We start from the raw sequence: 15,837 nt of genomic DNA, 5'->3' as shown, positions 1-15,837 counted from the left end.
CTGATTGACGCTGACTGAGGACCTGCACAGAATAGACCTGAGCTGCAGGGCGTGTGCACGAGACACACATGACGTGAATAGACGCACTGCTGCTGCCACCGCTCATATCCAACTATTAGAAATTACTGTTCAAATTATATTCACAAATTAATCCACCTTCTACAATTCCCCGGCCTATAATTAAAAAAACATAATTTTATCTCCAATTCTTTAAGCTTTAATGTCAAATTTTCTATCATAAAAAAACACCACAAATTCCACCTTTTGATTCAAATGTATATTTATACTATGTGAATTCACCCCAATAATATTTTCTTATCAAATCCTCAAACCACATGTACAACTTCTCTTTCTGTCGTGTTAAATGTCTGACCGACAGAGGGTGCTCCTGCCCCACGTGTGTGTCAATGTGTGTGAGTGTGAGTGTGTGTGCGTGTAGTGGAAGTGTGTGTGGTACAGCTGACTTCATTACAAAAATTGCTCTATAAATTTTTACAGCTGTTTTGTGTAATTAGATGATTATAACAACGATAATAAAAATGTAATAATAATAATAATAATAATAATAATAATGATAATAATAATAGGGCCGCAAGCTTTCAGCACAACGATTTTTTATTGAAATTGTGAGACAATCAAAAAAAAAAAAATACCCGGACAACCAGCATAAACAAGATACTTTCATCTTTAAATATATTTATGAATAGATATGAATGATGCATCCATAGGAGGAATTGCTTTGAATGTCTCCTGACTGGAGTGAAATAACCTGAGGTGTTTTTGAATCCATGTGGAGCTCTCTCTCTCTCTCTCTCTCTCTCTCTCTCTCCATCTCTCTCTTTATCTCTCTCTCTCTCTTTCTCGGTTCCTCTGTATTTGTCGGTGGATGCAGACAGACTAAAACATGGCACACACGTCTCCTAAAAATCAGCGATGCTTCATACACAGTTTTTCAAACCAACAAGCGCTAAATAGCTTTTCATGTACAGTATATGTAAAATGGGGGGAGAGGAGGAGGAGGATGAGAAAAAAAAAGCAACGAGTTAAATTCGAAATATATACACGCTAATATACAGCCTTGAATAAATTAATACCAATTGCATATTCTTGGATCTTAGCTTTATTTACACAATTTTTTAATTTTTAATTACATAAATAGTTCAGAAACAATTTTCTGTCATGAAATGATAAGCGGTCCTCTCTCTTTCTGTCTTTCTTTCTCTCTGTCTTTCTCTCTCTCTGTCTCATAGACGGAACGTTCAGCTTCCATCCCTTTTAAAATAATCGGCCTGGAAAAAGAGTTTTTTTGGATGCAGCTTGAGACCTGCCTGTCGGCGTGATGAGGCTCCTGTTTAGGGCTCGGGCTTGGTGCTTTTATAATAATAATATAAAAAAAAAAGAAAACCAGGCCTGGGTGCTCAAATGCTTCAAGTTAACTCAGCACACACACACACTCTGTCCGCTGTGCGCCGCTCAGTCTGTGGAGCTGCAGGCTCTCAGGCAGGTTAGACCGATATATGGGGCCGATACTGGCCTTGTGTGGTCCACCTCTGATATATAAAGGATATGGTCAAGTTTGATTCTTTACTACTGGAGTGAATCCGTTTTCTCTCTCTCTCTCTCTCTATGACAAGTCCTGGAACGGAAGTGGTCAAAAACATTTTTTTTAATTAATCATATTCATATCATTATTTGAGTGTTTTGTTGTCTAAAATATGTATATATATTTGTATCTTTGCGTAATATTTTTTATTTATTTAATTGTTCATTTTTGTCGATGAATTTTTCATTTCACCAATGTTAAAAAAATGCATCCCAGAGTAAAACACTGGGACTCAGGGAGAAGTTTTAGTGTCTGATGATGGCCCCAATTTAGTTTGACAGGCTACATGCTTTTAAACAAGTCATCTCTGGATCAAACCATCAATACTTGTGAATTTAAAGAGATTAAATTGGATTATAAGGACATTTTTTATCTTGTCTATCTGTAACTTTGTTCCAAAAAATATCCGTTATCGGCCTTCACTGACCCATATCAGTCAAACCCTCATCCCAGTCTCTGTAATGTGCTGTACAGGACATATGCATTATAGTCCTCATGTATTCAAGCCAAGTCTTCATCCCAAACAGAGAGTCTTCATCACTTGGGAGAGTCTGCAGCCGGGGAGGGCTCCCTCTGGCCCTCCAGGCCGCTCACCAGTCTCTGGATGCTCTGAAGCTCATTCACTGAGTCCTTCATGGAGGTTTTGGGAGATGTGACCCTCCCGCTCGAGCCTCCCAACTTGTGGTTACTGTGGTGCTCCGGGGCCGGGCTGGTCTCCCTGCTGCCTGGTTTGGAGGATTCGGAGCTGGGGTTTAGACTGCCGGCCAGGCCGGAGGTGAGCAGGCTGGAGGTCTGAGGCAGAGACACGGGGAGCTGGTAAGGGTTGAAGCGGAGCCGGGGCCGGGACGAGGCCAGGAAAGGGTTCCTGGAGAGCTGGCTGGCCGTGCTGGTTGCTGGGAGGGCTGAGGCTGAGGCTGCTGCTGCAGCTGCCGCCATGTATGTGTAGGGGTAGGGGAACAGACCACCGAATGGAGGCATGGGGATGCCCTGGAATATGAAAGAAGAGAGAAAAGTTGGTTTACACATAATTATTTCCAGTCAGGTGGTCAAATAATCAAATTAGTGATACATTTTTCCAAAACACCAACAGCAACCAAATACATGTGCTGGTCTAGATTATTTAAAGCAGATTTTAATGGAAATATTGGAATGATCTGAGTCAAAATATTTGCTTCTTCTGAGAGTCAAATTCTTTTTACAAAAACTTTATTTCACAGAAGTCTGATAACATATTTAAAAATGTATTTGATGACTGTTATTTTGATACAAATGCTATAACAGAAGTCCCATATGTTTGCATGCAGCGAAAAACATAAACTCATGCTTCACTGATCGCACTATATTAAACCCAGTTCCTAATAATGTCAGATTAAGTCTTACTGGTGCTGCGCTTTGAGCAAGGTGAAGTTAAACCTGACACCTAACCCTGCTCACACTCTCATGCTTTAACTTCCCTCTGCTGCTGCAGCTGCTGCAGCTGCAGCTCAGTGCTACAGGTGTACAAGCAAACTACATCATTTTCTGACTGGATGGTCTTCCTTACCTGAGAGGCGAGCATGTGCTGGGACAGATGGAAGGGGAAGGGGTTGGGGGTTCCTCCCGTTCCCTGGGCGGAGAGGCTGCCGTTTTCCAAAGCGCTTGCCCCGGATACAGAGGCCAATAAATGCCCCATGCCCATAGCAGAAAAGGCTCCGGGGGCCATGGCAAACTGCCCAGGGTGAAACAACAGCGGTGATCCGGTGTTCAGAGGGTTAAAGAACTGCTGACTGTGCAGCCCAGACAGAGCCAGGCTTTGTAAGTGGCCCGGGCTGAAGTGCGAGGGGCTCTCGGTCTGGACCATGAGAGGGGAGTAGGCGTCCTTAGTAGCACTGATGCCCCCGGCCTCTGAGTCCTTTGTCAACGCTTCTGTGGTGTCCTTCCTGTGCCTGCTCTCCGCTTTGTCCTTCTCAAGGTTCCTTATACTGAATATGGAGTCGTCCTTCTTTTCCGCGCTGGGCCTGTCCCTTATACGCTCCTCACACCTGGAGCTGTAGGGGGACATGGGTTCGGGTCCCGGGCTGTTGGAGGCGGTGCAGCGCTCATCCTGATGCTCCTGCTCCTGTTCACTGTCAGTGCACGTTTTGTCATCTGCAAACACACACCGTTCAAAACAGGAGAAAGTGAGAATGTTGAAAGCATTCATCATAAGGACAGAGCAGTAACATACACATCCACTACTATGTCAACTCAAATCTCCAGTTCCATCCTGTGCACCTCAGACCATATGTTCACTCATTAGGAAATTAACATGTGACCTGCATTTGAAATGAATTTTATGTTAAAGAGCAACGTTCAGCAGCCTTTCTATTATATTCCAACTGTGATGCTGTTTGTTATGCAAGCATTATAAAAATCAACACATGTAAATGAAGAACAGGGGCCATTAAAACCTAATACTGGCTTTTGTTAAATCAATTTGGTAAATTAAAGGATTTAAAACAATTAGATCAGATTCTTACAAAAGCAGATTTTTTTTAAAGAAGACACTTTGAAATAAAATGTGGTTCAAATTTCCATAACTTCATATATATGCTACACTGTATAATCTCAAATAGAAAAAAAAATTAAGTCTCACCCCATTCCAATCAAATTCTCAGTTCATTTTATTGTTTGTATACACAGCTGTTACATATAGACTTAGTTGCGTCATAAACTTAAAAAAAAAAAAAAAAAAAATCAAAGGGTTTATAACGGGAGATCTGAGGTGACCTATTGGATTGGTTAACAGGTGGGAATGCATTGGCCGATACACCACTTCCACTTTTATACAGTAATATATCCAAAACAGACTGCAGGCTACTCTTACGTATTTGTAAAATGAACCTACTGTCATGGGTGTACGTGAATGCATCTTCATTCATTTGCTCATTCTTGCATAATTTATAAAGATAAAAGCCTTAATTCTTGAATAATTATCCCTCTGTATTACAATAATTAAATTCAATGACATTGTTAGTTATTTTCCTTCAGCAACATTATGTCACTTTGAGCCAGTTTAGCTGAATTCGCATTATATGGGATTAATGAAAAGGCCTCGTGGCTATAGCGTTCATGTCATATGTTATCATCACACACACAGTTCAAACTCATACTAGAAATAAACAATCATGTTTCTCACCTCGACTGGGCCTGCTGAACCTCAGCGGGCTGGTACCAGCTCCCAGTGGGGAGTGGACTGCATCTCTGCCGGTCGGAGGATCACTTGAGGAGGCGTCCGAGTCCGCGCCCTCCCGGTCCCCCTTGCACTGGTCCTCAAACATCCTCAGAGACGGCATGGTCAGCTGCTTCCTGCAAAACAATAGACTACTAATATTATTATTAATAATAATGGTAAATCGTAGTTGTTTGTGGATTTGTAAGTTTGTGACACCATGCATTTATGTCTACATACAAACACACGCACACACATACACATACACACATAAACACACACACACACACACACACACAGGGTTTTTGCAGGTGCTGGACTGCAGTTTGTTTGTACCTTTTCTCCCTCCTTCCGTTCCCCGTGTCTCTGAATCCCTTGGCAAAAGGGTTGTTGTCAATCTTCAGCTGCGTTATCTGCCGAAAACACGAGGACAGAAGAAATGTCAGAGTTATGGAAGCAGAATAAAAAAAACATATAATCCACACTGTTAGAGGACATTGTTTTCATCTGGCCTATATTTGTGTTTGGATTAACACACAGTGAAACCAACGTGTTGGACAGGAGCCACGGTAGGCCCCGCATTTACATTATTAATAAAAGCGTTATGACGGGGCTTTATTCTCATAGGCCCCTGGAGAGAAATTCTGCCACGAAATATTCCACTATGGGGCCACACAAGCCTCCGTTCCCCTGAAACAAAGGCAGAGGGAGCAATGCTCGAACAGATGACTATCATATCAATATTTAATATTGCGGTTTGGATCACTGCTGCCTCACGATATGTGGAGGAGTCCACGTACGGGCCTGTGTGGAGCTTCTAGGCTCCTGGGGGCCCTCAGTGGCCCTTGAACAAGACGCTTCAGGCGTTTACCATTTGAGCGGAGAGAGTGTCTCCCAGCATCTGTCCACTCTGGCTGCAGGGTGACCAGTCTTTTAAATGCCCTCTAATTGATGGTGACTCTTTGCCATAAACTTTTACAACAGGACCCCCTCTCACCCTGACCCCCCCGGACACAAGCTCCAATTAGCTTCATGCAGGAGGATGAAGCGCCAGCGAGTGTATGGGCTTCTAATACTGCCATCAAATAGACCATAGACCTATATATACATATATACATATATACATATATAGAAAACCTCCACTCTAATATAGTGGATATTAAATTAATCAAACACTATCAATTCTAAAAAATAATAATATATAATTAAGTTGCCAAAAATTAAAATAAATAAATACAAATAATTATAATAATAATAATATTAAGACATGTGTGCCATGCTCACACAGCACACTCTGCAGCATTTATACGCCTAATTTACTGAAGGTAACAGTCCATTTATAGGCCGCGAGGAGCAGAAAACACCCACGAAACAACACTCAGGGTATAAATCTGAATTCATTATCAGGAATATTTGCTACAGATAGTGCAGGCAAAGCAGCAATTAAAAAACAAAAAAATCAAGTGGGACATGGGAGTCCTCTGCGGGGAAATTAGGCGACCTACAAAATCAGATTAAGTCTTCGGGGTTTGGTGGGGGGAGGGGACGCATGTAGGACATTTATTATGCAAAGTATAGCAGCCATATTAGAGGCCGTCGGTTTAGTGTGAACTCTGACTCACCTTGTCGTTTTGATAGGCTGTCACAGCCACGAACTCGGTCTCCGGGAAGACGTAGGTCCTAAAGGTGCTGTAGGGGAGCTTCAGGATGTCGTTGGCCCGCACTATGTGGAACCTGGGCTGGTACTTGTGCATGGAGTTCAGGATGGTCTGCACCAATAAGCACAAACACACAACTTTGAAGTGAATATCGCTGTATTGCATGTCCTCGTTCTCCACATTAAAACACGACAGTAGACAGAGTATGTTGACGCGGATCATCCAGCGCATTGTTACTGATGCTTGTATAATTACTGAGCAAGCAGACTTGTCTGTAATTACAGCGGGGCAAAGGGAAAAACCTGACCAGGCCACACATGATGATATGGGGGTTCATAACCACAGCAAAAAATTAGATTTGATCCAGGTCCTATCAGGACGAAAGCTACAAATTTCCACTCTTTAATTTATTGTTAAATGTGACACCGAGTATAGACACTTTACAAGCCCTGAGCCTGGAATTACAGCCTGAGGGTTTGTCTGTTTTAACACACTGGGCAGCATTTAAACTGGAAATATTTATTTAGAAAATACAGCAAGCAGAAATCGGCTATCATACATAAATAAACGGCCACGTTTAAATATAGAAGTCACACACAATTATTATCAAACTGAAGATCACAATTCAAACATGGCGAATATAAGAAACGTGTAAATAAAAGGCTACGTGTTGGTAAAAAGAAATCCTGTGTGTAACCGATTGCAAATTATTTAGACTGACATGTAAATGTTGGATTTGTTTCCAGTCGGAAGCACACTGCCAGACAGTCAAGGTGGACTATCACACACATTTATCATTTGCTCTCAAGACAATTAATTTGACTCTTTACATGCTACATATTACAATACTGTAGAATACATTTAGATATATGGAAAAATATGGAGGGAAATATTCTGACTAAAACATGCACATACACACCAGCATCATAGACTACCATAGACTACTATACAACACTGGAGACTGAATATTATACAAAATAACACTACCAACTTATACTATACTATACTATACTATCCTGTACTATACAGGCTGGAGGAGTATCTCAGACATCAGTCCGCTCGGCCATTCAAGCTCATTTCACGTCATTTCTCTTTGACCCGATTTGATAATACTAATCCTCCAGACATGCAGACACCCAGCTCAGATATGATGTTTGTTTTATTATTCCAAATACTGCTTCTGTTTAAAAAAAAAAAAAAAAAGTTCAAAATATGTGGTTATATAGTGCAGGCTGCAGAGAGCTGAGTCTGGGTTTGGATATTTCCACGCATGTAAAGCCTGCGGAGATTCAGACTGATAATATTCTGGAGAGATGCAAGGAAACATAAGCTGTGTGTATGTGAGCAACGGTGGGAAGTCAAATGGTGACAAAGTGTCGACAGCTTTGGCCGTAAAGACGTACAACAAGAGTTTACTGATCTGAAAACACACACAGGCCTGAGCTATTTTATTTGTTTTATTTGTTTTATTTTCTTTATTTTTTGCAACGCACTCAAATCCTAAAGTTATATCTTTGTCTCTCTAACGTTCTAGTTTTCCACAACCTAATTTATTCTGATTTCCCAGAGTTGTATCAGATGTATTCTGCACACTGCATGAGCTGTTTGTATTTATTTTCTATGGTCTCCTCACTGTTTCCTATTATTATTTAGCTGCTACATTGAGTCTGTTTTCCTCCATGTGCTTCATAAAAATTCATCTGATCTTAAAAACATACCAAACTAGCTATATCTAGCTATAACCTGAGCATAAATATGAAAAATAATAAACAGTCTTTGCTCAAGGGAAGAGAAGAAAAAAAAAGAGAAACCCTCACTTTACTTACAAATCCATGCTTGTCTGAGATGTTGTTGGTCAGTTTGAGTTTATGGAAAGCAACAGGCTTGGCCATCCACTGCTCGCCGGTGGCCGGGCTGTCCGGGTGGATATACATCCTCTTGGGCATCTCCGGGTCGGCCTTACCCGCCACCATCCAGCGGGAGTTGTGGAACTTGTAGCGGCAGTCGTCTGCCGCCACGATGTCCATCAGCAGGATGTATTTGGCTTTTTTATCAAGCCCGTTTATCCGCACTTTGAACGGAGGGAACATCCTCCTGCAAAAGGGAAACACACACAGGCAGTCAACACACTGTGATTCAACTGAAACATAACATCAGATTATCATCCAAGACGTGAACAAATCTGACAAAACAGGCATTTGAAGGCGACGCGGACGCAGCAAAAAACTGTCCGTTTTGACAAGTGGAAATATTGTAATTGTCAGACATTATTCTCCAGCGTTGCACACAATTAGACGCAGCAAAACCCTACTTTGTGTGTGTGTGTGTGTGTGTGTGTATGTGTGTGTATGTGTGTATGTGTGTGTGTGTGTGTATATGTACATATGTGTGTGTATCTGTCCACCAGTGCGTGTGTTGTCCAAGCCCTACAATACAAAGCTGAGCAGTATATTTATGACCACACCACTTCACGTCTCTGCTTTTTGAAGTGACAGCCTGTTTATAAAATCCAGAAGCTCTACTGCCTCAACAGAATGCAGTTTAACAGATAAAATCCGACTAAGGCTCGGCTACATTTACCCCCCAAAAAATTCCAAATATGTGTTTTGATCAGTCTGGTAATATATCACAGATATTTCAAAAATAACTTTAAAAAAAAATATTTATTTACTTTCTTTAACATAATGCAGTTTGACCCCAATAATTATATACAATTATGTCACTGGAGCTCAATTTAAAAACATAAGTAAACATAACATGTTCTTGCTGTGTTATTTAGTTTTCTTGACTATTTTAATGAATAATAGAAAAGACTAATAATCGGTGGGAAAAGAAGTATGGACTAGCAGAGGCCTGACGCTCAAGCTGCCATTTAAAATGTGAATCCATGGCTTTATAGCTGCTCTAATCTTGTCAGCTTGTAGCTCTTTCTCTGTATGCCGATATATGTACACATACTGACTGAGATTTTTTTTAAAACCATAAAATATTGTAAGTATATCCATGAGAGGAATTATGATTGAGCGTAATTCTTACCTTCCGGACTTGGTAATAACCATCTCCGTTCCGAGTTTATGAAACTGGTCCCAAAGATCCTTGGCTTCCAGTGTAACTTTGGGGTCGTCGTCCACTTCCTCCTCGGGCTCCAGGCTTTTCATGCTGCGGAGATGAGCCGCCTGATGGTGGCTGAGGGCCGGGTGGAGCCCAGCCTCTGCCGCTCCGGCCAGGCCGTGGTCCGCGATGGGCTTGGTGAGCGCCCCGGGAGGCAGGCTGAGCGCCGGGAAGAAGGAAGGCTGAGCGGCCGCTAGGAAGGCGGACATGGGGAAGTCGGTCGGCCGGTGTGCGTGGAAAGGGTGATAAGCCATTGCAGTCCCTGTAAAAACTGGATCTCTCATCGGTGCATCCACAAAAACCGAAGTGAAATAATGGATATTTTCAGTGGTATTTCCCCCCAAACCCAGAGCCAGCGTTAGGTCCGCACTTCGCGAGCAGTTAATTTGTGTAAAACGGCACAGAAGAGTGCAGCGCCTTGTCAAACACACAACGCGTAATCAGAGTGAAGAAAATAGCCCAGAGTTGCTGTTGATGTGCTTTTCCTTTTGGTCCCTCCGCCGAGTCCTTCAGTAGAAGCGGCGCTGTGAAAGCAGAGCCCGGCTGCGCTGTGTGCCTCTCAGAGATATTAGCTGTTTCTCTGCTTCAGTCATCCCACACTGACTGGAGAGATGTGGCCCCGTTCACTGCAGATCTGTGACTATCTCACATGTCCTTCCTGCCTCCATCCCCAACACTAATGAACCAAGCCCCTTTGATTGCTGATTTTACGCTTTCTGGACCAATTGTGGGCCCCTATAGGCGTGGTTCTGACAGCTCCGGCCAGACTCTAGGAGAGGAGGGGGGACAAGAAGGTGTCGGAAGCATTAGCAGTAAGAAAACATGTCAACAGAATAAAATATTAACCAATGACAGGAAAGATCGGGAAATCCCACCCCCATTTCCAAGCCAAACACCGGGTCAGCCCTCAGTTCTTGGCCGGTGGAGGCATCACCTCTCTCGGCTTGCTTTTTTACAATGTCGCCTCCGGAGAAACCAACCTGCCCACAGACTCACTGTCTTAATACTCACCTTTATACAGAGGAGCAGCTCTAGATCTCCACGTTTACCACTGTCTTTTAGAACAACTCACAACAGTAAATCCACGACTCGCAGCTCATGCTCTGCATTCCGGAGAGATTTCTTTTTAAAGAGCTGCTTGCTCTCTCGCTCGCTCTCTATAATAACAGACTTGTAATTATTCCATGTTATCGGCTGTTTTGACGCTTAGGCTGGATTTGTTTCACACTAGCCCACGCTATGTTAGCTGTGTGTATACTAACTTCAACCTCATACAGCTCAGGCTTCCCCACGCGAGAGCCATTTATCTGTGCGTTTTACTGATCGAGCTGACGGGAAAGGCGAGCAGCAGCAGCGGCAGCAGCAGCAGCAGCAGCGGCGGTGGCGGCACCGTAATAAAGAGACAAGGCTGGAAAAGACAAACCCAGATGCTGCGTGGAGGGAAAAAAAGAGGAAACCAGATGAATGATGATGAATGAATTTTGAGAGAAAAATCAGGGAGAAGGAAATCGGTGAGTGCTCTCTTCGATACAAACTCTTCCTTGTTTGGCTGCAAATAAAGTTCCACTTTTTGCACAGAATGATGCCATATTTGGATTTTTAAATTTTTTTAAACGAGTACAAATAATAGAATAAGTTAGCAAGATAGTTGTATTTATTCCTGTTTGCTGTTACGCTGCTGTTGTGACTTTAAAAAAATATATCGTTTGTATTTCCACATCAAACAGTCGCAGCGATGAGATGATTTAGTGCTCAGTCTCAGAGCTGAGGGCAGGCCGTGGTAGCGTGTAATCTCCGACAGGTTGTATTTTGTCAAACCAAGGACAGTGCGGGTCTCCGGGAGCCACGGGGGGCCCCACCAGCCTCCCTGCACTCCGCTCTGCTGAGCTCCTTTAGAACAATCCAGCGCCGCAGCTCTTGATTAACTTGGACTCAGTTTGTTAAAGAGCCGCTCGGCGCCAGTCGGCTGATGAGCCACAATAAGAACAATCTCTTGTCTCTTTATATTTACCCTGAAGTCCTGCATGTGCGAGCCCCTCCGGCCCCCTCAGCAGCCTCATCTGCGGCTCCGCTCCACTTTTGTGCCTCTGTCATGACTCGGTGTCAGATGTGAATTTTTTGATAAACAGCTGCTCTCCGGGGCAGGAAGAACAGTGATGTGGGCCACAGGCGTCACCTCGACCAAAAACTGAAACAAAAAGTGATAATCCCGTTGAATGATACAGTGCGAGACAACTGCGCATTTCCTATTAACCCTACGCATCTGTGCGGCTTCCGCTGACAGGCGTAAAAAATCTTACTGGCCACAAAAGTGTCTTTAAATATATTTATAAAACCCTAGTTATAAATATACATATATAAAAAACAAACATGTCATTCCTTTCCTATTCATGCCCTATAAAACGTGCAAGCAATCATAAGTCATACATCTTCAAAGGTGAAAAACTATTTTATTTTATGTCCATAAATGCGACCCAAAAATGCCCCTCAGAAAGTTTCCTCATGCCGCACTTGTGAGTCAGATACATCATGTTATGTGATTTAAGAGCATGAAATGTTTGCACATCTCCACTGTGTTACACACTTGTTGCTCGGCTTCCATCACACTGATACAGCCATGCGTAAAGAGTCAGCAGGCCAGGAGCAGCTATACAGCAGAGCAGAGCGCACTACACTACCTGCATGAAGCCAAAACATTTTCTACAAGCCCAGGAAACACATTAGATCACACACACACACACACACACACACACACACACACAGTCCCTGGAGCATCAACTGTTTCACACAGTGGAGGAGGCACTGGAACAACAGCAGAGTCAATGACAATGTGAAAACGTGTATTTCCACTCAAACCTGGTGCTGGAAATAAATGCCAGTGAGCATCAACTTCACATGAGAATGTAAAATCATCAAGAATGTCTTGCACATACCTCACAATTTTCCTCAGAGTTATATAGTGGTGTGCATCTGCTATAATTTGGCCGGACAGCTGACTTGTCTGGAATGCTGCACCTTCAGATTTATGAAATGACAGAGATGTAGGAGCGCCGTGAGAGCGGCGGCGGCTTGTCAGACTTGAAGAGCTGCATGCATGGAGCTTTTCTGGGGAGAAAAAAAAGATTAGCAACATATGGAGGTGGATAACGGTTTTCTGCCGTAATACTCAACTGGATAATTGTATCAACAATGCTTGTGCAAATTAGTCACCATTTATTTGTTCTGTGCCGTCAACGGTACAGGAATCTCCATTACGCGCGATTTAAAAGTCATTAAGTCGGGAGGACTGCTCAGAGCTGCTGCTAGATCTACATGGAAGGGGCACAGTGCTAATAGATGAACATATTCTCTGTGTGGGGGTTAATGAAGGCGCCCAGTTAATCTGCTCATTAGATTTGTTCTTTGGGAATGTGTGTGTCCTGGGTGTCAGTTGGGGAAGTGGAAGGAAAGGAATGCAGAAATGCGCAAACATGAAGTTTGGAAACACATCTAAAAATCATCACACAGAGAGGAAATTTAAAACATTTTTGATCAAAGTTTTTAGGACATGAGTTTGGATTATTTATGATGTTGTGAAACTTTCTAACAAATGAATCAAATGTTGATTTCTGGGATGTTTAGATATGAGATATTTGATGCGATGAGTCAGTAACCCTGTAAGCTGCTGTTGTATTTACACTGAATTAACTGCTTGCATGACGCTTTCCATACAGTAGGAAGTTGACTTCAGCTTTTCTGTGTCCTTGCTTTGTCCGTTCAATACACTACAGCACAACTGCAGATGTGAAAATGTGCGCAAAAAAAAAAGAAGCCACTTCCGTCCCGGTGATTTGGCCCCGTGTCAGTGATCCGGGCCAGTGACGCTCTAATTACAACATAACAGGACAGTTTGCGCCATATTCGTCTATAATCGAGTATTGTTATTTTCTTCCTCCCCTCGACATTGTTCCTTTTCTTCCTTTCATCTCCCCATCTTCTCCTCCCATCTCCCTGCATCATCTCTCTAGCTATATTTAGCGGCTAGACTGAGGCCTTGGCGCCAGACCGTTTAAGACCTGTCAAAGTCCCTCATATTTCCCCTTGTCACATGGAAACCCGGCGACCAGCGGCCCTCTCCTCCTCCTCCTCCTCCTCCTCCTCCTCCTCTTCTTCTCCTCCTCCTTTTCTCTTTTCCTCCTCCTCCTCCCTCCTCCTACTCCTCCTTCTGCAGCCATCCTTTCTCCTCCTTTTCTCCTTCTTCTCCTCCTTCAGCTCTTCCAGTTCACTCTGCTAAATGAAACATATCAGTTCTCACTTGTAGGGAAAGCAAAACACACACACATGCACGCATACAAACACGCACGCGCGCGCGCACACACATACACACAAATGCACAACCACACTTAACTATACCATCATATTATTTTTGCACAATAAAATAAAACATGTTTTTGGGGGCAGAATGCATCGCAGCTCATCAACATTAAAAAAATAAATAAAAGTGGACATAACTTGATGACAAACTCAATCATACAGGACAGCCTCTCATATCCAGTTACCTGCAGGATTCAGGCCTGTGCTCTTATTTTCTCAGCCATGTATCTTGAAGTGCAGCCACAGTGCTGTGTGGGTGCGTCTGACTGGCAGGTGGGCCACCAGGTGGGGGCGCTATAGTGACCCTGGGGGAGCCAAGGGGAGAGTGACACAGCTGTCACATCCACAGCCGACACTTGCAGGCTGTGGACGCTCATATTAACTCTTGTTGGACCACAGTCTCATCAGGAAGTTGATTTCCTCTTTGCTTTGTAATGAAAGCAAAGAACCAGCAGCATTTTAAAGGCGTTCTTTAATTGTTAAGTAATTTTAATAATAGTGAAATGATCATGTTTTCAACCCTCTGCACTCTGGAAGCAGCTATGTTTTAGTTCATCACACATTTTACACACTCAGAATTATATATGTGTGTCTATGTGTTAGTGTGTATATATGTGTGTGTGTGTGTGTGTGTGTGTGTGTGTGTGTGTGTGTGTGTGTGTGTGTGTGTGTGTGTGTGTTTATATATAACAGGTATTATAATAGGTAGGCATATGATAAACACGACCACCGCATTTGCCTTCAAATACACCACGCTGATATAAACATCTGTCATGATCTGATAATGATAACTTATCGATCAGCCTGAATAAAAGCTGTGTCCTGTGTGTTCGGGTTGCTGGTTGTATTCTCTTCATGCCTCTGAGCAGGTACATGTAAGTGCAGGCAGCTGTGTGAGGCCTCGTTAGCGGGCCTCTGCAAGAAATCAGATGATCATAATCAAGTCACGTTGATCCATTTTTAGTTCAGGAGAAATAATAAAATCGATCCATCGGAATCAGCTTAATCAAAGCACCTCTTCTTTTCGGGCGGAACCGCAGCGGAGCCCCGATATTCACACCAGTATCACCAGTAACACCAGTGACAATGAAAATAACTTAATTCTTCAAAACAATAAGGCACATTCTCTTTCCAGAGGTTTCCGATGAACAGATTTATAAAATAAATAGCTCCATTATTTCATCTACTCAGCCTCCCGCACGTGCATTTCTTCATTTAAAATATCGTTTCCTTTATTGATTCGCAAATTCAGTTTATTTAAAGAAATACATTCATGTAAACATCGCAAATCATACAGTAATAATCTTCATTTAATTGGCTTTTCTTTGTGTTTTGAAGCTCGTGTGCGTCCGACTTCTTTCCTTCAACTGTGAATGACACGCGCGTGTTTTAACGGTGAAGTAAATGATTACTCTCACTGCGTGTATGCGTGTGTATGCGTGTGTGTGTGTTTGTTAAGGAGAAAATAAAGGCTCTAAACTTCATCAGGAAACACTCAAGCACCGACTTTAATATCATCCAGCTGACAATATTTATTACAGTTTTATGTTCGTTACATTTTTCTAACCAGGAAAATCATCTTTTGTGTTTTTCTGCAGATGTGTTGACAGCGTGGAGAAATTGAATTAGCAGCTGCAGCGCCGGGAACATTGAATCACATTAGGAGCGCAGCGGAGGAGCAAGAGGCTACCTGCAGGCCTGCTCTGCCTCATACACAACCCAACACACTCTAAACCCTCACATACATAATCATACACACACAATACTCCTCACTGCTCATCAACACAATGAAAAAAAATAAAGATCTTAGTTTTGATTTCAATAAATACTCCAAATCTGCGTATTTAATTCTTTTTATTATTATCAAAACTTCATAAAAAAACAATAGAACATTCTAATTTAAAATATTTACACCTTCAATT

At 42.6% G+C, this 15,837-nt stretch overlaps 1 protein-coding gene across 5 annotated transcripts; it reads right to left on the bottom strand.

The window, feature by feature from the left end:
• Positions 1-236: 236 nt before the first annotated feature.
• Positions 237-11,861, bottom strand: tbx2b (T-box transcription factor 2b). 5 transcript variants are annotated; one of them, XM_053321424.1, is made up of 8 exons: positions 11,574-11,861; positions 9,488-10,331; positions 8,278-8,545; positions 6,416-6,568; positions 5,130-5,206; positions 4,761-4,945; positions 3,147-3,730; positions 237-2,590 (listed from the first exon to the last, which is right to left on the bottom strand). In XM_053321424.1, the coding sequence occupies exons 2-8, from the start codon at positions 9,844-9,846 to the stop codon at positions 2,141-2,143; spliced, it is 2,076 nt and encodes a 691-aa protein (XP_053177399.1). In that variant the 5' UTR covers positions 9,847-10,331; positions 11,574-11,861; the 3' UTR covers positions 237-2,140. The 5 variants fall into 5 exon arrangements, with proteins under 5 accessions (XP_053177399.1, XP_053177398.1, XP_053177401.1 ...); XM_053321423.1 differs by having other exon boundaries at positions 240-2,590; positions 6,416-6,562; positions 8,269-8,545; XM_053321426.1 differs by having other exon boundaries at positions 272-2,590; positions 4,761-4,930; positions 6,416-6,562; positions 8,269-8,545.
• Positions 11,862-15,837: the final 3,976 nt, after the last annotated feature.

Source organism: Scomber japonicus, chromosome 6 (assembly GCF_027409825.1).
Source record: "Scomber japonicus isolate fScoJap1 chromosome 6, fScoJap1.pri, whole genome shotgun sequence".
NCBI classification, from domain to species: Eukaryota; Metazoa; Chordata; class Actinopteri; order Scombriformes; family Scombridae; genus Scomber; species Scomber japonicus.
This window is presented reverse-complemented; position numbering and strand designations above follow the sequence as displayed.